This window comes from Lynx rufus, unplaced genomic scaffold (genome assembly GCF_022079265.1).
Source record: "Lynx rufus isolate CCGP_SWC_20201006 ecotype Redwood Valley unplaced genomic scaffold, mLynRuf1.p SCAF_1, whole genome shotgun sequence".
Taxonomy (NCBI): Eukaryota; Metazoa; Chordata; class Mammalia; order Carnivora; family Felidae; genus Lynx; species Lynx rufus.
In genome coordinates this window covers 118,676,593-118,700,577 of record NW_025814823.1, presented here as the reverse complement: position 1 = coordinate 118,700,577, position 23,985 = coordinate 118,676,593, and the positions used below count along the sequence as shown (strand labels likewise).

At 40.6% G+C, this 23,985-nt stretch overlaps 1 protein-coding gene across 2 annotated transcripts in view; it reads right to left on the bottom strand.

Moving 5' to 3' along the window:
• The window catches only part of ARHGAP26 (Rho GTPase activating protein 26), a 427,668-nt gene that overhangs the window by 252,955 nt on the left and 150,728 nt on the right, over positions 1-23,985 (bottom strand). For both annotated transcript variants that reach the window (XM_047086326.1, XM_047086334.1), the window contains exon 11: positions 9,945-10,023. In XM_047086326.1, the coding sequence (XP_046942282.1) occupies positions 9,945-10,023 (79 nt within the window). The remainder of the gene's footprint in view (positions 1-9,944; positions 10,024-23,985) is intronic.

The following is a 23,985-nucleotide window of genomic DNA, read 5'->3' as shown; positions in this document are numbered from 1 at the left end:
TATCAAAGTTAATTTCCTGGTTTGTCCAGTAAACTATGGTTATGTAAGATGTTAATATTTGGAGTATCTGGATAGAGGGTATTGTGGAACTCTTTGTACTATTTTTGTGACATTTTTGTAAGTCTGAAGTGATTTTAAAATGAAAAGTTAAAAAAAATGAATACATACACACACACACACACACACACACACACGCCTCTGATAAATTCTTGACTTGCAAAAATGTTATCTTCCAGATGGGAGAAACAAAACAGGTAACTCTTACTTTGGCCTTAATCCTGACTCAAATGACCAACTAAGCAGTGACAGAAACCTTGAGAGTTACAGACTTCCCTATGCCAGCCTCTTCAGAGACAGGGCAGTAGTTAATCTCGGCCACAAAAATATAAGTACATATTTCCAAAAAATATAAAATTGTATATAATTAACCACACTGGGGGGCACCTGGGTGGCTCAGTCAGTTGAGCATCACACTCCCAATTTTGGCTCAGGTCGTGACCAGGGGTCATAGGATTGAGCTGCACAACGGGCTCTTCATGGTGCGGGAAGCCTGCTTAAGATTGTCTATTTCTTCCTCTCTCCCTATCGCACAACAAAACAAGAGTGTACCAGTACAGAGTATCTTCTGGTTTCCACTCAGTTCATGGGGCCTGATGAACTGGGAGGACAGCAGCCCAGGTGAGACATAAGGAGCAAGCACTCTTTGGTGTTCAATCTCCTAAACTCAGCAGCAGATGTGGCTTACTAGAAAGTAAGAGATGCCATAAAGGATGCAGTGAAAAAGTCATTTAAAAAAAAAACTCAAAAAAAAAGTCAGGTTTCTACATTGGGCTTTAGAAAGCAGAAGTGAAAAAATGATGGGGATAATCCCAAGGCCAGATATTTGAAAAAGGAAAAAAAAATACTATATATAGCATGAATCACATGCCATACACTGTTCTATGTACCTGATTTACCTTGCTGCATAAAAAGGTGAAATATGAATGCCTGGGGAACATAAAAAAAGATTTTCAATAATCTCATTAGTAATTTAAGAAATGCAAATGAAAACAACATACAATTTTCCACCATCAGATTCAGACACATGCATACAAACACGCACACATACGATATGCCTTATTAGCAAAGGTTTGGACAAAATGGGCACCTTCATAACTGACTGGAAGCCATATAGTTTGGTATTTTTTTGTGGAGAGAGTAATTTGTTAATTTCTATTAAAATATTAAATGTGCATACCATTCAACATCCCACTCAATATGTATCCTAGAAAAATGCTCAAATAGGTCAACAGTGAAATATGTACAAAGACTTTCATTCTACCATTGTGCACATTACAATGATGTGATGAAAAGCTGACAACAACTAAATGTCAAAGACTGAAGGCTTAATAATCTACAGAAAGCTATAGTATTTCGAAAGTTCTACAAAACAGAAGAATTTATTCCTAGATGGACATATATAGGAATATACACAGGAAGATCTGGAGGGATACACACTACACATTTAATTAGAGACAGGGACTATGCCTTCCACTACTGGTAGGGATGAAGATCCACAATCAAGTATGAGGATACAAGTGTAACTAATGCCCATGACAAACACAGAGCACCATCTGAACGAATAAACCTGACTTAAAGGAACCCCTCCGTTACGATTTTTGTTTAAAACAAAATTAACACATGTTGACTCTGAAAAATTGAAACAATTCAGAAGTCCCCTTCACAATCAATCCTACTCTCCAAAGGTTAAACTAAAATAATAAAGTAAAAAATGATAACAGAAGATTAAAGGAGGGCATGTAATCAAAATTAAGAGGGGCACCTGGGTGGCTCAGTCGATTAAGGGTCCAACTTCAGCTTAGGTCATGATCTCAGTTTGTTTTGAGCCCCGCATTGGGGTCTCTGCTGTCGGCACAGAGAAACCGCTTCAGATCCTCTGTCCCCCTCTCTCTTCCATCCCCTCTGTCTCTCAAACATAAATAAACATAAAAAAATTGTTTAAAAAAATTAAGATAAGCTGAGCTCAAGCCTAGAAAGGTAGGAGTATGGAGGTGAGGTCAACAGGCTAAGATCTGAGGCTTGTAGAAAATGCTGAAGGCAATTGAAAGGGAGTCCAAGTTTATATTTAGATTAAAAAAAAGTGGACAAACTGAGAATATTAAAGAGAAGATATGTGAAGATCCCTAAATGTAGGTGGGGAATTGCCAGGAAACAGCCTCGATTAAGAGTAAGTCACAGGGGGCTCCTGGGTGGCTCAGTCAATTGAGCATCCGACTTCAGCTCAGGTCATGATCTCACTGTTCGTGAATTCGAGCCCCACGTCGAGTTCTGTGTTGACAGTTCAGAGCCTGGAGCCTGCTTCGGATTCTGTGTCTCCCTCTCTCTCTGTCCCTCCCCAGCTCATGTTCTGTCACTCTCTCTCAAAAATAAACATTAAAAAAAGATTAAAAAAAAAATAAGTCACATAAGGGGCATCCTACAGATCATGATCTCCTGCTTTTTGAGTTCCAGCTTTGGGTCAGGCTCTGTGTTGATAGCTCAGAGCCTGGAGCCTGCTTCAGATTCTGTGTCTTCCTCTCTCTGTGCCCCTCCTGTGCTCACGCTCTGTCTCTCCCTCTCTCTCAAAGATAGATAAATGTTAAAAAAAAAAAAAAAAAAAGTAACTCACACAAAACCAACAACACTTTAATTTTCCTTAGGTTCATTCATCTGATTGACAGGTACATACTTAACATCTACTCTGAGCCAGATCCTATGCACAGACATAAAAACAAACAAACAAACAAACAAACAAACCCTGACAATGCTCCTGCCCTCTTGAAGATGATAATCTAGCACAAGGACAGATAGGAATCAAATAACCAAACTGATCAATTTACTATCACAAGGTGAGACAAGGGCTTAGAAGTCAGGAAACAACTATCTCCAAACAACTATGCAAAGAAATGGAGTCCATCGACAGAACACAGGGGTCCACGAACTTGCATGGTGGAGGAAAAAAGTAAATCTTTGTTTACATTAGCCTTTAACTGAAATTTAGCACTTCCTTCTATACGAACACTGGCAACAAACCACAGTAGTTATGACTTTGCCACCAATAAAAATCACAGCTATTTCCATATAACACTACTGCTATTGCAGACAATCTGAATGATCCTTTATACAATTTATCAAACCTGCCCTTCCTTTTATTATTTAATGTGGTAATAAGGAAGTATATATTTAATATTACAAGTGGTTTTCATACTTTGGTAACTATTTCGATGTCATTTTTCCCTTCTTAAACCCCATATTTTATTGTATACATTATTCTGAGAAACGGTCTAAAGGCTTTACCTGATTGTCAAACGAATGCAGGGCACAAGAAAGATTAACTATCACGCAGCTAAATTCCAGTAAAGTAGATAGGTATATATCAAAATGGACTATAAAATCAAGGAATTCAATTACTCTATACACATGACCTCAAGTAATGAAAGCAACCAAATCCTCCCCCAAAAATAAAATAAAATAAAATAAAATAAAATAAAATAAAATAAAATAAAATAAAATAAAATAAAATAAAATAAAATAAAATAAAATAAAATTATATCCTCAAACCTTTAATTTTGAGTCTAGTTGTTCAACAAGTATTTGCCAAGTGCTTACTTTGTGACAGCCACTGTGTGAAGCAATGGGGAAACAATAGCAAACCAATTCTATTAACGTGGCCTGTGCTGATCTTGGATCCTCAGTGTCCATCAAATTAACTGGTGGACAATCTATAAATGTTTGCTAAATGCTGACAGAAGAATGTCTAAGAACAGAATAAGTGCCACCAGCATGTTATTCCATTTCTTGGGCAAGTTTCATCAACTCTCCAGCATTAAATAATTTCACTTTTCTCTTTCCTCCCGCCTTGTATCTCCTGTTGCTCAATTCAACAGTCTTTTTTTTTTTAAGAGAAATTGTTCTTCTGAAGAACATCTAACCAAAGGGAACAAGGACCAAGTGAATAGTAATAAATTCCTTTTAAGACTTGCACATATTGGTATGCTATAGCATGCACCACTATGAATTCTACCTATATAAAAACACTCACAGGCCTCAAAGATGAAGCTTGCAACCAGATTCTTGATCCAGTAAGAGAAAAAGAAACACGAGTAAAATAATAGAGGTCTAAACCAATTTCCCAGCAGCTTGGGGACAAGTGGAAGAAATGAACAGCAAAGCAAAGACCTCCCCCTCAGCCTCTTCACCTCACACTGTTACTAAGAAAGCTCTCACAAAATGGGCAGAACTATCTTCCAAACCAACGTACCACTCAAAGTTGTGAGAACTGCATCATTACACAAGAGCTTAGCAATTTCACCCCACACCTTCTTAACCCTTCAGACTCCTTTGGCCACTTATTTTACCATGGAAAGGAAAAATCTAAGCACTTCCAGTGAAATTGCGAGGTGAGCTTAGCATACAGCTGTGCTGATGAACTGCCAGCCCTGGGATGCATTACAGCAAAGGAGGCTACAGATTACTTTATAATCCTCTACTTGCAGACTTCAAGTTCAGCCTGACTACTCCATGAAATCATTTTTTCCATCCTAGTGAAAGCAGTCCCTGCCTGCCCTCTGGTGAGCCTAGGCAAGGTGGCTTTAAATAAACTCTGTGTTCAAATGACCCAAGTAATTTAGAAATGGAAGCTAGAAAGAGAATGTAGTTATCCTATTATCTGTTCTCCTCTCCAAAAGGACAATAGTAAGAACTTCTAATGAGCATGTGCTGTGTTCAGGACTTGTGCTAATCATTTTACATATATATTGATCCTTACAAAACAACTTTATACGAAGGTATCATTATTATCCCCACTTTGCTAGCCAAGAAACAGGTCCGCAGGAACTAGGTCATTTTACAAGGTTAGAGACCTATTAGTGATGAGTGGGGATTTAAACTCAGGCTGGCTGAGCCTATATTCTTAACCACGGTAACATTCTGCTTCTGGTCCTGGAATCTTACCATTAATTAACCTTGCTTTTTCCTTCAAATACTCTCAACAGCTCTTTCAGATATTAGGTGCAGAGTGTTAAGATACAGGGCAAACTAATGATTTATTCTAGGAGTGCTTGAAGAACTTGGGGGCTAGAGTCTGGGCACAGTAGAAAAAAGTGAGAGAAGGGCACACACTGTTCAGGTTCCACAGGACTAAAATAGAAGATTTCTTTAAAATGAAGTGAGAAGGAAGCCACACTATCTTGTCCTCTCACTAGAGGAGTGGTTTTTCCTTAGTCTCTTCCTCTTTTCCCTTCAACCACTGCAGGAACCACACAAAATAGCTCCACTTAGAAGGGAGGGTAGGTACTATTCAACTACAGCTTCCTAATAATTCAGCAGTGTGTGTTGCAGTAAAAAAAAAAATAGCACAGGGCTGGAAGCTACGAGACTTGGATTGTGTACCCAAGATCAAACACTAACTGACCGTTTTCAGGCAGTGTTCCCTCTGACGTAAGTACGGGTATGATACCAGCCTAGGTATGGGCCTCTTTCTGCTCCATAGCTAGGAGTTTGGGCCACGTAAAAAAAGCTGGTATCTAGCCATTTCTGACCTACAGAGGTGTCAACTTCATACTGTCAACTAATACATGGATTCATACACAATCTTTCATGCTACACCACCTGTTTCTTATCTTCCTAATCTAATTCTACATAATTCCAGCATCTGCCAACCTTCTAACCTCCTGGCTGTCAAAAGAGATTCAAGTAGTGGTTCAAAGCAGAGAAATATCTAATTTCACTCAAGAATCCTTGGGATGTGAAAGGGGACTAATACTTCTAAAATAAGGAGGTAACAGAAACACTTCCAGACAGACACCACTAATCACAGCTACCCTATTAGTTCCAATGGCTTGCTGGGTCAACACTGGGTCATAGTGTAGAGAGAATAATAAATACCTCAGAATATGTGTGTGTGTGTGTGTGTGTGTGTGTGTGTGTGTGTGTGTGTGTTGGCAGTGATGGTGGGCTGGTAGTAATTAATCAGCTTGGTTTCGACCAATATGCTTATAAACATTATGTAAAGAGAAAAGGAGAGGTCACTTCAGTTATAAGAACTCAGAAAAAGGAAATCTAGTGTCTCTCAAATTTTTCTTGGCTGCAGTATTTATGCAGCTTGAATCAAGGTTTCATGACCTAATAGGGAAAGTCTGTTCGAAAGCCTGAAACTGTGGCCACAAAAGATTAAAACAAAAGCTTATGTGGCTACAATGGTGAATCTATAGCTTATCATCAACCCAGATTTAAAAGAAAGTCAAGAAAATCCAGCAGAATCATTTCAAAACTTTATCTTACTAACTAGCTTGTTGAGTTTTTAAAAATTTATATACTCACATCTGTACACCTTTTTTTTTTTTTCTTGCCCTACTGCTCTGGCTATGATTTCTAGTACTATGTTGAATAAAACTGTCAAGAGTGAACATCTTTGTCTTATTCCCATTTTTAGAGAGAAAGTATTCAGTCTTTCACAATTAAGTATGGTATTAGTAGCAAACTTGTCATTTTCACTCTTGGCCAAGTATCAAAGAGCAAGCTCTTTGAATAGAAATCTCAATGGAATACAGGTAGCAGAGTGGGGACAAACCGTGCCACTTTTGCCTACCTCCTTTCTCCCTCTTTCCTCATATAACAATGCTTTGATGTTTCCCTCAGGAGAAGTCAACATTCCCCCACCAGTGCAGTTCTAGGGCAGTGAGCAGCTGAGTCAGGTCATGGCAATTCATCTATCCTACCCTCTGTTCCAGATATTTAGTCCAATAAAATTCAAAGATGGGACTTCTTTGAAATTATTACATAAGGCTCTCTTTCTACTAAACTTATAGATTAGGGGTCAACAAAGTATGCCCCATGACTGAAAGGTGTCCATCTGTTTGTTTTTTGGTAAATAAAGTTTTATTGCAATGTGGCCACACCTGCTCATTCACCTATTGTCTACAGCTGCTTTTGAGTAACAACAGCAAAGAAGAGTAGCTACAACAGTGACCATAGGGCTCCCAAAGCCTAAATTCTAATCTGCCCCATTAACAGAGCCAGTTTCCTGCTGTTATTGATAGTATCTGGATAGTATCTGGATACTATCTGGAAAGAACCTACTAGAAATGGCATTAACATAAAAGAAGAAAACAACTCCAAATATTAGGGAAGTTCCTGGATTTGGATGGGCCAGAACTATTGTACCCCAACATTTTTCAGTTCCATAGCCAATAAATCCAGCTTTTTTTTCTCAAGCAAGTATAAATGGGGCTTCCTTCATTTGAATTCAAATTTGCAACATAGATTAAAAACTATAATGCTCACTGCAAAATCACAATTCTAATTTCTTCCTCTGTTATACAGCTATGAATACCATAAAGATACCCAGAATTTCTTCTGGATGAGAAAGTCACTGAGCACTACAAACTGTAATTTCTGTAACCAAAACAGTGTACAAGCAACCAATTCAGGGTTCATTTTGGCTGTTTTTCCAACCAACCAACCTGAAGTGTTATTAAACAATAAAAGAACAAAAAAGATGTAAGCCAAAGTTACCCCTACCACACACACATACACACAAAGAACACTGACAATCATCACAATCAATCATTCACAGAACAACCAAGCTATAAGTACAAAAACAAAAGTTAAGTGCTGCCATTATAATCTCCCTGAAATAAAGCAAACATTCCAAAACCAAGTAGAGAAAGAGGTTTCTGCTTCCTTTAACAAAGCCTAAACTTCTAAGGGGACACAGTTAACTAATTAGGGAGGATGTGATTAAAATTGGAGCTGCTAATGGGCGCCTGGGTGGCTCAGTCGGTTAAGCGTCCGACTTTGGCTCAGGTCATGAACTCGCAGTTTGTGGGTTCGAGCCCCGCGTGGGGATATATGCTGACAGCTCAGAGCCTGGAGTCTGCTTCAGATTCTGTGTCTCCAGCTCCGTGCCTCCCCTGCTCAGCCTCTGTCTCTGTCTCTCAATAATAAATAAAAATGCCTAAGAAAAAAATTGGAGCTAATTGTCTACTGGGTATATAGCTCCAGGAATATTCCCTAGAGGCTCTCAGCAATGGGAGACAAAATTAAGCCTAATATTCCTGCCACTTATGCAATTATCATTTGTCTGTCTCTCTCTCTTCAGCAAACTTAAAAGTACATAGAGGTATGGTCCTTAATGCAAGCTCTATGTTCCCGTGTGGAAATAATTTTATATTATGTTTAGAAACAGAATTATTTTGTGTTTCAACTTGTTTTAATGTGTACATTCTGGAGCAAGGAGATGTTTCTTTCAACAGCTTGCGTTCCATCTGCAGAAGCCAGATGTTAACCTATGGGAAAACTCAAGTATTTAGTAAGACCAATTCCATACAGAGAACAAGTATCAAGTGGTGGGGAGAGGGAGGAAGAGGAGGCTTCAAAGGGAGTTGGTTAGGCAGTGTAATTGCGAACTGCAGCTTTCGAGGAGGGGCGGGGAGACAGATACCAAGAATAGTATGCCCTGACAAGATGTTTTCTTCCTGGGTCTATCTTCCCCTAGAATTGCAGAATCATTCAAGGGAGTCAGAGACAGGACTGTAAAAATGAAATGAGTGAGAATTCTTAGAAGGCAATTTCACATTTCATCTCTATTAATGATAAAAACCAAACTTATCTAGGGCCACACACAGGTTCATATTCTAGCTCTCCACTGTGGTGGAAACTGTCAACCACCCCACAGTCTTCTTTCTCTTCTTCTGCCTGCAAGTGATAAAATACCCCGGGTACTGCCTAGGGCCCTGGCTGCCTATGTTCAAACTCGATTTCCCATCCTCCTCTGTAGACAGATGTGGCCAATGTAAGTATGTTAGGGCCAACGAAAGTGATGTGTACACCTTCTGGGTCCTGAATGCTTTCATCTCCATTACCTGGATGAAGAATAGTAATGACTAGAGCACGGGTTGTGTATGGCAGAATGACGCTGCAAAGCATCGACTACTCATTTCTGGGCTTGGAGAAAGAAATAAGCTTCTATGTTATTTAAGCTACTATACCGTGGAGTCTCCTTGGCATGGCAGCCCAGCCCACATCGTACTATTACAGCCACTTACTGTCTGAGCTACTGAGTCAAGTTATTTAACCTAAGTCCCAGTTTCCTCATCTGTAAAATGCTAGTATTGTGTGATGTGCTAATAAGATCCTATTTACTTAGTAAGGTACTAAGAAGAATAAATGGGTTGAAATGTGACATGCCAAATCTGTGACTTACACACACACACAAGGGCTCAATTAAGGGGAGCGACAGTAGCAAAGATAAATGACACCTTGCCAAGTGGCTTTCAAAGACCTCTGACAACAAGCAGCGACTGTGCCCACAAAACCCTCAAGGTAGAGAATGTGTGTCTGCTATATATAACACAAGTGCCTTCTCTTCTGGCCTCTGTGGTCTCAGCAGGAGAAACAAGATGACAAAGGGGACGTCATCTGGAAAGCATCGTAATACAACACACATGTCGTGCTGCCGCTGTGGCGATGAGGAAAGATACTGCATGACCAGAAGGCAATGAGGAAAGATACTGAATGATCTGTATACACTTTTATGATCAATTTATCCCATTCAAATAGGTTCGAGATAATGTTTGCATCCTAGTATATGGAGGCATCAATACTCAGCAAGCCAGACTCTGCCTCTTCTAAGAGACCTAGGGACAATACAACTTCCCTGGCCGAGGGGAGTATCACACAGACTGAAAGGCCTCAGAGGCCAAAGCTCAGGGACTGCAGCCACAGCATCACTATCACTACCAACATCAACATCTACCAAAGTCAGTCCAAAGTTAAAGACTCCCTCCGGTACACTGGTCTTGAGAAACCAAGGCTTGAGATCAACGACAAAAATTCCTGCACTCGGAAGCAGCAAACAACTTAGGGCCTTTATTTCTGTTCCACTTCCCTCAATTGTTACTTACAGGTTCCCGGCCATCCATGGCCTCCATCCAGAGCCTCCGGTCCTCTTCCGACAACGCCTGCATGGTGATGACTCCTGGCCTGTGGAGAAAGGAGGACACAGATATGAACCCAAGGCCACAGGCAGAGAGATCTTGATGAAGGTGAATCTTCAAGAAATATCTGCACAGCATAGTGAGGGGTTGGTGAGATTAACAACACAAAGACAGACACACACGTGGCTCTTCAGAGCCACCTTCCAGTCTCAGAAAGCAAAGCCATCCTCTAAATGCCCCTCAGTGAACCCATTTCCCTCAGGGAGCAAGGAAAAAAACACAGTAGACAAGACCCTAGAGTTACTCAACACAAATGATTAAAGTGATTACTCTAGGGGCACCCGGGTGGCTCAGTCGGTTAAGCATCCAACTTCGGCTCAGGTCATGATCTGGTGGTTCATGATTTCAAGCCCCATGTTGGGCTCTATGCTGACAGCTGAGAACCTGGAGCCTGCTTTGGATTCTGTGTCTCCCTCTCTCTCTGCCCCTCCTCCACCCCCCACCCGCCAGGTGTGAAGTTCTTCACATGCATTACCTCTTTTCACTGCTCACTGAAATCTGTCTGCTCTTTCAAAGTGAGCACAAACCCTCCAGAAAGCTTGTACATAATACCAAATGTTGTTTGTTGAGTCCCCCTTACAGACAGCACCCCACAACAAGAGACTTGCACCATGGAAACATCCTTGGGAGAAGGGGCTAAAAGCCCTCTGAGCTCATTAAAGCATGAGTTCTTAGGTTCCACAGATGGGTCCCAGAGTGCCTATGAACCTTACTTCCATCTTCGCATGTACATATGTATATTCTTCTGTATTAACAGTTTAATCTATCCCATTATCAAAAAAGACTGCAACCCTCAAAAAGTTAAGAACTGCTGATTTAAACCCCCATTTTAAAGCTTGAGAAAGCCCAAAAGGCAGTCAGAGGTTGAATGAGCAAGGATGCCATCCCATTACCACGTGAGTCTGTGGTACTGTTCATGATCACAGAACACTATGGTATTGACACACATATGGGCCTGGCCGTATCCTCAACAGCATGAGTCTATTCATTCTGACCCATTATATCACTGCTTTATTTCCAAAGTTCCAATGAATATGTTAGGTCTATTTATGTTGAACATATTTCAAATATCACATTTGCCTCTTTTCATTCATCATCCCTCAACATCCCCTAAGGAAAAAATGTTCCAAAGATGTGAGCATGTAAGTACATGGGGATTGCGAATTCGAGGGGTGGGGTGTGAATGTGTGTGCACGTTTTGTGTGTGGAGGGGTAGGTGGACAAAAGTGGTGGTAGGTGAGTAAGCGGGTGCATGAGTGGATTCGTTGAGCATGAGAACACTAATTCCCTTCCTGTGAAGGCCATTCTGGGCATTGCCACCCTAACACAAAGGGGACTTCGAAAATATAGTAAGGTCTTTCTCCACCAGCCCCTGCCGGGGCCCTACCTCCTCTTCTCAGAAATTCTCATTCTCAGACCCAAGTGCCCATCTCCCACCATCAGCCTATGCAGTGTGCCACACCCATAAGCATCTGGGTCTTACTGGAAGCCCACCGCTCCACAGAGCTGATCCTTGGCTTGTGGGCAGATTGATTCTACTCTTCCACCTCGAGCAAAAGGCTTCAATAGCTTATAGATAAAAAGAATACAAAGCTGCAGTCCATTGCAGAGCTCTCAAGCCCCTAGATCTGGAACTTTGAGTGTTGCTCAAAGTGTTGTGCCTAGACCACCAGCTTCAGAATCAGGCGTTCCCTTAAAATGGAGATTCCCAACCCAAAACCACCTTCCTGAAACTGAATTTCTGGGCTGGGGCTGGGAACATGGATTTTAACCAACTTCCCAGGTGATCCTACTGCACAGTGAGGTCTGAGGCCCACTACCCTGGGCTGCCCACAGGTCCCCCCCTTTCCTCCCTGTCCCCCCACACTAAAAAAACAAAGACACCCTCTGGTATATGCTAGGGTCAAGCAGCCAATGTGTCTCTGGTTCATTTCCTGCTAGGTGCTCACCAGCAAATAGTGAGACCATGGCAGTGGCCTAGCATACCAAGATTTCAGGGGCCTTGCAGATGTCATATCAACTTCATGGCACACAGTGTGAGATACCCACCCAGAGCCACAAAGAGGAAGTTCAGACAAACTCAGAGGCCACTTGGCCCTAGTAACCAGGAAAGTCAACAGGATTTGTTTTCACTTCAAGAAGAAATATCAAAATGTGAGTTCTTTTCCACATGTGGTTTTGTTCCCCTTTGTGGGGGGGGGGGGCAGTACAGAACTGAATAAAGTGGATTTAACACACTTAGTTCCAATCCTATCACCCATCCCAAGTTCAGTTTATTTTCTCCCAGTCTCATGTATGTACATCTGGATCACAGTACTATCCTTTCTAGACATCTAGAAAACACCCCTTCGGCTCCAACTTTCTTTTCCTCAGTTACAATTTAAACCACAGGTAAACAAATCTCTTAAGTGTGAATTTCCAAGAACCAAGGTGAAAGGGTCAACTTTATGTTGGAATCAAGCAGTAAGTTTCTTTGCATATTTGCCTTCCCTATGTCCCTACTAGCCATCATGCCTCAAAACAAAACAAAATGAGCAAAATTCTCTATAATCCTATACTTTCTGTGTCCGTCCTGTGTGACAGCACACTTTTCTAGGGGCATCAGCTTAGTTCACATGTGAAAAGCACTGGCTTTTCCTAACAAGGGGGGGAGGAGGAAGGAAAAAGAGAATTCCAGACTGGGATATGCAATGAGGAAGGGAAAACGTAAAACAATGGACGAGAACTGAAGAGCTCTTTCTAGCTCTACAAAGAATCGTGACATTATCACGTAACAAAATAAAAACGACAATAATAAATATCCTAGGAGGACATGTCAGATGCTGTGCTAAGAACCATATATATATATATATATATATATATATATATATATATATATATACATATATATATATGTATGTATATATAAATTCATTTAATCTTGACAACTACATCATAAGGAAGGTATACTCTCATTATCCCACAGGGCAGATGAAAAAACCAAGGGTCAAAAAGGTTAAGTACTTTGTCCACAGTCCCATAACCAGGATCTGAACCCAGCAGTCTGCTGCTTCTTCCTTGCACGCAAGACCACAGCAAATGTGAAGGTGCCCTAGGCCACAGTGAGCTAATATTGACCACCCAAGTCCTCTGTCATCAAAAAGGACTAGGCCCTTCCTTAAGCATCAGAGTGAGCTCCTGCATGGCATCAAATAATATCAAACAATAAAGGGCTCTGTAAAACCTAAAGGATCTCATAAATATGATCACCACTAGAATACCACTCAAACAGCCAATCCAAAACAAGAATACGATGGTGGCCAATGTGACGGTGGCTCACTTTCTACAGCAGTGGTTCTCCACATTTTTTTATGCCTTAACATTCTCAAGAGATGGAAAGATGAGGACTTCTTTTTAAAGAACACAAAAAGCACTAATCGTAAAGGAGAAAAAAAATGAGACACCTCGACTTCACCAAAATGAATAGTTTTCATTATAAAAAGGTAACATTAAAAGAGTGAAAAGGCAAACTACAGAGAAAGAGAAGATGTTTGTGGTTTGTATCTTCAGTGAGACTCTTAACCAAAATATGTAAAGAATGCCAACAAATAAGAAAAAATGAACCCAATTAATAAAATGGATAAAAGACTTGAAGAGGCACTTCAGGAAGGACAAAAAAAAAAAAAAAAAAAGGCCAACAAGTGTAAGAAATAGGGCCCAACATGATGTCTCTTCAAGGAAATGCAACTGAAACCACAATGAAATATAACAGATGGAGATCATTCAGAAGACCACCAATACCAAGTAGTGGCAAGAAAGCAAAGCCACTACAACTCTCATACACTGCTAGAGAGAAAATTGATAAAACCTTTCTGGCATTATCCACTAATACTAAACATACACCTGCTCTATGACCTAGCATTTCTACCTCTACTTACATATCCAAGATAAATGAGTGCATATATGTCTACCAAAAGACACATTCGAGAACTCAGTTTTATTCATAATGGTCAAGTTTTACAACAACAAAAAATTCAAATATCCATCTAGGAAAGTCAATTGTTTATATTTAAACAAGGGAACACCACACAACAATAAAAAAGAACAACCCCTAGGTACACTCAACAAAATGAATGAACCTTATACACATAATAATGAAACAATCCAAACACAAAAGACTACTAACGGTATAATTCCATTGATATGATGTTCAAACACTAGTGAAAGTCATCTATGGTGACAGAATTCAGAACAGTGATTTCATCTTGGGGGAAAGGTAGGAGCACACTGGAAAGAAACCTTCCGAGGTGACTGCTATGTTCTGTAACTTGATCTGGGTGGTTACATAGGTATGGATGTTGGGTGGGGAGTTATAAAGATATAGAATTAAGATCTGTGCATCTTACTGTGATTACAACTCAATTTAAAAAAAAAAAAAAAGGTTTTAAATACCAAAGAAAGAATACTTGTCATTACTAACTTAGGCTCGCTTCCCCTGACTGTGGTGCTTCATACTGATATAAGCACCCAGCAGACAACTAACTGAACTACTCTATGCTAGTCTTTACAATGTAGATTTAAAAAGTATCTACTTCATCCGGTTGTTGTGAAGGCAAAGTGAAATATTCATAAAGCATTTCAAAGTGCCAGACACGCGGTAAACGCTCCAAAAATTAGTTGTTATAACGGGGCTAAATGGAGGTGGGGGGGGTGGAGCGAAAAAGATGTCAAGTGTGCACAAGGGTCAAAATTACAGAGGGAGAAGGGCAGGTGTATGTATATAGTTTAAAAAAGGAAAAGAAACCAGCCACAGGTGCTTCTGCTACACAGGACCCCACCCCTAAAAAACTCACACACAGCACTGAAAATCACACCTCTACCACAAAGCCAGCCAGGCCAGGGGCTGCAGTGACACACAGGCTCTGACATCATGGCCATTTCCTTTTTCCTCCAGAGTAAAAGCATCAAAGTGGCCTGCTTCCCCCTTTTGGGGATTAATGTCATATAATTGATAAGGACAAAGAAGGGGTCTTTAGCAAATTCTAGAAAATCTGCCAAGGAGCTCCCTCTGCTCCCTAGCTGGGAGAAGTAACAAAGGACCTGCAATCCTTTCTACAGCTCAATCCTAAAATACTACTTAAGATATGGCACCTCATTTTCACTCTGAATAAATCCTTGGTTAGTGCTCTATCTTTATCAGCTTGAGAACTGTGAACAAGTATCTGCAATTTTTTCTAAGCTGGCACTCCACCTGTCACACGACTGGGGAGGAGATGCAGAAAATGGTTACTCATCTGTCACAGGGCAAACTGTGCCCCAGCACCATATCCCCTTCAATTCTGGCCTCCACAAAGAGCCCATGGAGAACAGGACACCCTTTACTGCCACATCCAGGAGGTGGGACCACTCATGTTAGCTCACAGCCTCCTCAGCAGCAGAGAGCAAGCAGAAACTCAACCAGCCCTGATTCCAGGGCCACTCAACAGCTTTCCTGCTCTAATCTGATTCCTGAATCTGAGTCAACAATAGTGATTTCAGGGGCTTGGCAATTCCACTACTTCCTACTGGACAAGGAAATGCTGTTACTAACTCCACCCCACCGAAACAAACACACGCAGAATCTAATAGTACTGTTCTTTCTAAATCAACCTCCAAAGATCTAGGGGTTACCCATTCCTAAGACTCTAAGTATTCTGTTGGCAAGAACTCATCCCCCAGCTTGCATCCATACAAGACTCATGTAAAAGTCAAGTTCAGAGTGAAAGAAGGGCTGTGGCACCCACAGAAACACACATTCCCTCAGCCTGTGTTTGAAGCCTCTATGCTTAGACAGGACGACAGGGACTGGTGAAGGCTTGGAAAAATAGGCTGCCATCCACAGGTGAAAACACACTGCTTCTCATATGCCACTGGGAAAACAGGCCCCAACCATTCCTGGACCATTACACGGGTTTAAGGTTCAGTACATCTTCATTGACACAAAGATACGGCCAAAGTCATGCCAAATAACCTTAGAGAATGACATTTCTTTCTTGTCCATAAAATTACACACTCAAATGTCTATAGCCAACAGGCAAGTAGGCAAAAGGGAGTGAAATTGAATAAAAAAGTATTTACTGCCCCAGGGAAAACAGGCTCAGTCTCACTTTCCTCATAACATGCAGCCCTTTTTTTTTTCTTTTGCACATTTACTTTTTTGATAGAATCAAAGGAACAAAGGAAATATTTCCCTTCTGTGGGAAAGGTAACAGTGCAATGCAAAGTGGCAGCTGTCACCTGTCATCACAGTGACACAGCGGGGCATGGTGGAGACTGCAGCAAAGTAAAGAGCACAAGCGTCACCTAAAGGAGGCATCCCCCGGGGCACCTAAATATTTCGGTCAATTAAGCCTCTGACTTTGGCTCAGGTCATGATCTCACAGTTCATGGGTTCAAGCCTTGCATGGGGCTCTGTGCTGACAGCTCAGAGCCTGGAGCCTGCTTCACATTCTTTGTCTCCCTTGCTCTCTGCCCCTCCCCCACTCATACTTTGTCTCTCTCTCAAAATAAACAAACATGAAAAAGATTTAAAAAAATAAAGGAGGCATCCACCATTCAGCTCTATCAACAGCTGGTACATGGGAAGGGGGATCAATATTAACAGATTTTTCCAGCTTCAAAATGTTGCCTCAAACAGTAATCAAACCAAACCAAACATGTCTGTGGACCACCAATCTGCAACTTCTAGTGTCTATGTCTGCCTTCCTCTGCCTCTGTCCCTGAGCTTCACCCCAGGTTATCATGGCATAATATAAAGTCATTTCATGCACTAGAACCAACAACAATGTGTTTCTGTATTCTTGATTCATCTCACAAATTCAACAGAGCATCTCCAGATCTTCAAAAAAAAAAAAAAAAAAAAAGGACAAACAGGGGTACCTAGGTGTCTCAGTTAAGTATTGATCTCAGCTCAGGTCATGATCTAAGGGTGCTGTAAGTTTGAGCCCCGTATCAGGCTCCACACTGTCAGTGCAGAGCCTGTTTGGGATTCTCTCTCTCCTTCTCTTTCTGTCCCTCCCCAGCTCGTGTGCTTTGCACATGCTATCCCTCTCTAAAAATAAATAAACTTAAAAAAAAGGAAAACATGGGCTACTTCCTCTTCTTCCCAATACTCAGTACCCTGTGTCATCCCTGGAAGGCAACATTCATCTATTTAGCGATAAAAAGTTATGAATCTGCACAACTGTAAATGCACTAATGACCCACTGAAAGTTCTTGTGCACTACAGATCCTTCTGCGTGAAAAGAATACGCCACCACAACCTGAGCAGGTTATAGGAAGAAACAGAAAAAGTGAGAAAGAAACCAGAAGTTGCAAACTGGGGGCCCATTAACTGTGGCTGATACGTACCGACTATTTACCAAGGGCCAAGTCCTCTACTAAAGACTTCACTTGCGTTATCATTTGTCCTTCATAATAACAACTATATGAAGTAGGTATTATCATTATACCTCTTTAAAAAATTGAGACTCAAAATATTGTAAAATGTCACACCACCAGTAAGTGACAAAGCCTCAACCTGCTGACTCTGAAGGCAAACCCATGTATAACCACAGTACTATATTGCCTCCATGTGTATGCAGTGTATGTGCCCTGGGATCCATGGTAACCAGCTCCTTAAGCGCAGGAAAGGAAAGAGGGGTAACACACACACACACACACACACACACACACCTGACCAAGTTTTCGGAAGCAGGCTTCTCTTCAATTTAGAAACGATCAGATCCTTTCAATAACGAATGAATTATAACCTAGTACGGCCTATAGCACTGGCCTCTTCAGAGGAAAGATCCTAAAATAATTAGCGTCATAGCAGTAATAATATTTACTCTCAAGAGTAAATACTGCCAATCGTATCAGATAATTTCCTACTTTTTTATTTTTTTGATGTTTTTATTATTTATTTTTGAGACAGAGAACCAGCAGGGGAGGGGCAGAGAGACAGAGAGGGAGTCACAGAATCCGAAGCAGGCTCTAGGCTCCAAGCTATCAGCACAAACCTGGATGCAGGGCTCAAACTCATGGACTGCGACATCATGACCTGAGCCGAAGTCAGATGCTCAACTGACTGAGCCACCCAGGTGCTCCCTACTTTTTTTATTTTAAGGGAGAGTGGTTGTAACATCAGGAAGCCCACAGAAAGAAATCTTTGGCACATTAAACTGCATGGTTCCAAAGAAACAGATACTGATTACCTATTACAGGCCAGCCATGATGCTAGGTAACATAGGCATAAGCAAATGTTAACACCCAGCAGAAGAAAGCATTATTAATTGCCACAATGAGTAAGACTCAGGGAGAACAAAAATACTTGTTACCACTATTGATAACAAATTGAAAAAACATTCTAATTCAAAAAATTTATTACTTCATTTACCAATTTTTCAGTTTTACTATTCTTGTTCATAGTGAATAGAAATGTAAGTTAGTGGAATTTACTGATTGAGTTCTTTCCTCTCCTTAGATTTATTTAACAGCAACATTCTAGTTTAGATTCTTAAAAAACAAAACTCACTTTATATTTAGAAGTTGGCTAATGAACTGGCATTCACCATTAGTAAAACATCAAATTTCAGTACACAGAAGACTAGAAATAAGGTTGCCCCAGTCTCCCTCCACAAAATCCATGAACCACCACAACCCATTCTTACTTAAGCCAGAATCAAACAGTAAACACTCTCTTCGTGTACAAAAAGGAAGAGGAGTAAGATCACTCGATGGCAAGTTCAAACTGCCTCAGTTTTAAAGACTCCAAGAACTTCTCAACTAGTTTACTTTACAGAATGTCCAAGAAGCAATCCAGAAAGCACAATATTTCCCTCCAGTCTACCTCCACCCAAGTCATGGAAGTTAGAGGAGAACACCCTCTGAGGAAGGAAAAGCCATTTCCTCTCTGAAATGTCAGTGGTACTGAGACCAGCACTCTAATCCAACCACCAGGAAGGCAAAAATCAAATATTATTTCAAACAAGGGATGAGGAGGGGAGGGGAGGGGAGGGGAAATCTGAAACCAGGAAAAAGAGGTTCATCTGTTGGAAAAGATAAAGGCGCACTGCACCAAGAAGGGAAAGCGGATCCGCCTGGGGCTCAGCAAACACCGGACAGCCAGCCTAAATCACCCATCTGTTTTCTTCATCATCCTCAAATAAGCCGTCCCTGAAGCAAAGAGCCTGACGTTTTTCATTTAGAAAGCAAGGTAAAATGTAATGTTTTAACAGAGGTTGGACTGAGCATGCCTGCTTTTGCAGGGAAGCGGGTATGAAATGATCCATCACAAAAGGGTGGGAGGAAGGATTTCCAAAGAATGAGTCATTTAGAAAACCTCTCCTTTAAGGAGTAAGTCACATCATTTCTTCTATAGCGCTTGCATGTGCGTGCGCGCGCGTGTGCGCGCACACACACACACACACACCGCTGACTCCTAATTGTCGATGTATATAGGACAGCTAATTTTCAAATGGACCTTCTTAATAGTTACTAATAAATATACAAAACTGCCATCTAGAGGCTTAACACTGTAGCAAGTCTGTTACATAATATGATCCTTTTAGGAAAACACGCACCATCTTATTCATGCAACCTCACCAAGACATGCAAACGAGTTCAGGCACACATGACACATACGAAATTAGAAGCAAAAGTACTATTTAACCTTAGGATAGTTCCCTTTTGAGATAAGAAACTGTAGGGAAAGGCATAAAAACGGTTTATCTTTTATAGGAAATATATAGAAGTAACAGGTTAACACATACATAATTTGAAAAAGGAATCTTCCCCCACCAGCCCCTTTGCACATATACACTGAACGCATCTGCATTCACTCTTACTTTATAGAGGACTTGAAAAATCATGACACTTTAAGAAAAGAAACAACATCAAAATGGAAAAAAACAAGCTCCAATAAACATCCTCCAAAGTAAAGGTTCAACCTAAGAACAATGAATTCCCAGGTTTGGGGGGAGAGAAAAAAAAAATCCAAAAGCACAACTTTCTCTGACACAGGACAGCATCAGGAAGGAGTATCACCGCATTCCATCTTCACAAGAAGCTTTCAAGGGAAGTATGACTCACCCCATCTTAAGATGTAGCCCAAGACCTCGTGCAGTCACAGAGCTAGTTAAGGGGGAGGCCCTAAATTGAAAGTGAAGGCTCCATGCATCTTTTACCTGCATCGTGCACCCTGCCATAAAAACATCCTTGAAATAAGGGTGGTAACTGATTAGAAGGCGTGGGTAGATTTTTCAGACCTTCCATAAATCTTCTAAGCCTCCACTATTCTTACTTTAACCAACCTTTCATTTTCATGGAATTTGTTTCATCCTACCTATATTAAAAGCACATTATGTAAGTACGTGCTCACGTTTTAATTTAAATAGCAACTAACGTGATTAAGCTCCTGTAGTCTCACACACAACAGTTCACCAAAGTCCCAAAGAAAAGAACAAAATGATCTAGCTCAAAAATTGCATTTTCCGTAAGAAACAAAATAAACAACCACAAGCACATAGTACTGTATTAGAGCTGTATGAAATGACGCAGTAAGGAAATTACAGACACTCAAATTGAGACCTGAAAAGAGGTATATAGAACTTACCTAATTAAACAACCATCCAAGCATTACCATGAAAAGCTCATACACTGTTCAAATACCCAGTACATACAGTGGGAAGACAGCAGAGTTGATAATGGATATGGCATGCCAGGTTGGTACTGGACAGAGAAAAGAGGTCTTTCTTCACCTTATTTGTGAAAGCTTGCAAAAGGAGGGCTTCAGGTTTGGTTTGGAAGAAAAATCAGGTGATGGCTTTTAAAAAGGAAAGTCCATTAGATTCAGAGTGCCTCAGTAAACTTTCTAACTTCACAGTCAGTAAATTCTCCAGCATATAGTAGTGCTTAATAAATGAGGGAGGGAGGGAAGGAGGGAAGGAGATAAGGAATGGATTCAGAATATTCTAGTCATGCCATCAATCTCTGTAAGAACAAAGGGATTAAGGCCCTGTGTTTGTTACATTTTCCTACAGCTTTCTGGTCCTCCAAGTTTGTTGGAACACTCAACACCCCAGTTTATACCTGTAGTTGCATGAGTAAGTGTGTATGTGTGTGTGTTTGTGTGTGCCCATTCTACAATCAAAGGTAAGCTCTGTGAAGGCAAGGACTAAGCTCATCTTGGCCCCCATGTCAATAGCAGGAATGGGGCACTTAGTACCCTACATAATGTTTTCAAACATATTAACTCCTGTTGGAGTCAGCGAGTCCTGGAAAAAATAAAGCATTCTAATTGTTTCCTTTCCCCAAGTATAAACAACGCCCCTTAAGAGACTACATTGATTTAGTACATCACAATGAAGACTTTTGTTTCTATTATTTTCCATATGGTTTAGTGGCTCCTCCTGGAAAACATATGGGAGAAAATATCCATGTGTCACATCTGTGAGAAATTTCTTAAAAATAAACAAATCCAGGGATGCTGGGAGAAGACTGCCACCATGGTCCTTTAGTTTGAACAAATATTTTCTCTACTTTTGCTTATTAATTGCAATAGGATGCTGCATGGTGGAGTCAATTATTCCAAGTGACTAAAGTGAGGCATCGATTGGCAAGTATTAGTAACAGCTACTTTTAGATGGAATCCCGTTTCTACCCAGGGACTTTACACTGAACTCCCTCAAAAAGAGCTGACCCAGTTTAAGGGGAAAAAGTGATAAATCTAGTCTTTGTTCGATCAACCAATATAAAATATAAACCTTCAAGTACTCGGTGCTATGGCAAGGTAAACCAAACAGGGCTTCTTTATTGTGATATAAGAAAGAATGATTTTTGTAAAGCTCACAAAAGCTTAGGCTACCTTCAAGAATAGCCAAAACAAGGAAGATAATTTATGTCAATATGCTGTTTGTGAAGTGAGGCTCCTTGCCAGTCGGATTATTCAACAGGTGCGTGTTGGGCCATCCATCTAAAAGGCTGTCAGGGATATTGTTGCTGCTGCTTGATTGAGGGAGGTCCTCCCTATTCAATACTGTGTTCATTTGCTCGGACTGCTGTAACAAAGTACCACAAATTGGGTTACACCCCAACAAGAAATCCAGCCTATCATACGTTTAGAGGCTGTCAAGTTCAAGAGCAAGTAGTTAGCGGGGTTCCTTCTGAGGTATGTGAAGGAGAGTCCTCTCCATGCCTCTCTACTAGCTTCCGGTGTTTCCTGGCCAAACTTTGCCATTCCTTGCCTCGAAGACACATCGCCCCTATCTCTGCCTTCATGTTTGCATGTGTGCCTATCTGTTTCACTGTCCAAATTACTCCTTTTTATAAGGACATCGGTCATAGGGGATTAGGGCCCACCCTAATGACCTCACTTTAATTTGATTACCCCTGTAAAGACCCTATTTCCAAATAATTTTAATTTTTAGATACTGGGAATTAGAACTTCCACATGTGAATTGGGAAGTACACAATTCAACTCATAGTAACTATCTTCTAAGAAAGTAAGAAAATACTGCTCTTTGTACCATGTTGTGGCAATAGCCTACAACTACTCCAAGTGCTACACACTCATTTAAAGTCCTATCGCAGTCTTAATGAGTCCTGAAATTCAACTTTAAAACACCACCAGAAGGGAAAAATCAAAGCAGTATCACATTGATTTAACAGACATAATATCTTGATCTAAGCAGGTTTTCACTTCATAACTGAAGAAAGACTCAAGAATTTCTACTAACAGTAACTTCTCAGTGTTGGTAACAATAAAACCCTTACAAAGGAAAGCCAAAGACATGAGAAACTAGTATCAGCCTGTGAAATATTTACTCAGAATAGTCAAGGGTCCTCAACAAACTCTTGGGTCTGAAAACTAGTTCTGAAAAACGGCATCAGAGGCAGGCACTAGAGAATAAGGGATAGATAAGACGTAATTATGTGGAATTATGTAACCATATGAAGTCAATATAGAAGGTTCTAAGATACTGAGACTATAGGCCTAGTTGAAATACCAAAGGAAAAACAATTAGATAAAAGAATTAAAAGCAGATTTCTGAAATGTATTTGGTTTATAGACAATCTCTAACATACAGTTCAAGAACTATAGTTCTAAATACTATAGCTCTGAATTAACAGTTAATTTGATTTCAAGCTTATTCATGAGCCAGAGTCACAAAACAGCTTCCTTTAAGACAAATGTCAGAGACTAACCCCTTTTCATCAGAATTTGAGGACGAGCAAACTGACAGCATTGTATTATGATCCAATGAAATTAATTGATAAATGGCATTGTCACTATCATTTCTTACTCATGTTAGTCTCCCGCAACAAAGAGAAATGAATGTCATCTTAAAAGGGAGAAGAGGTATACCAAAAAAACCAGCACTCATGGAACACCTGTGTGCATGTGCCCAGCCTGTGCTATCTGCATTGCCTATTTAAAGTATTAGCCATGTGAGGATTTTCTGAAGGTCACAAGGTAGTAAATATAAGAACAGAAGCTAGTTTGCAACTTGAGTTCATCCATTTGTTTATGATGCCACGTGCAAGTGATTACAGTGAGAAAGCACTTCTCAGATTTCATAGCCAGGAAGTTGAACACACAGCAGGGTCTCTGAAACCCAAGTACTGACAGCACTGGGCTTATCACTGGAAAGCATTTCTAAAATACCCTCAGTTTTGAGGCAAGGTGCCCTGCAGTGAGCTCCTATACACATCAGTTCAAATCCCTCCTGAGCCTTGGTGAAGACTCACACCTCTAAACCGCAGATTTCCCATCAGTAACAGAGATTAATGGAGCACAGTCCTCCTTGGACTATCGTGAGGATTACAGGAGACATGTATGAATGGCGTTCAATTTCCAGAAAATGTTCTCTTACTGCTAGTTCCCTCACCCCTCCTCCATCTTGAACTTAAAAAGTGAGTTTTACTGTGGTTGTTGTGGTTGCTTTTTTCC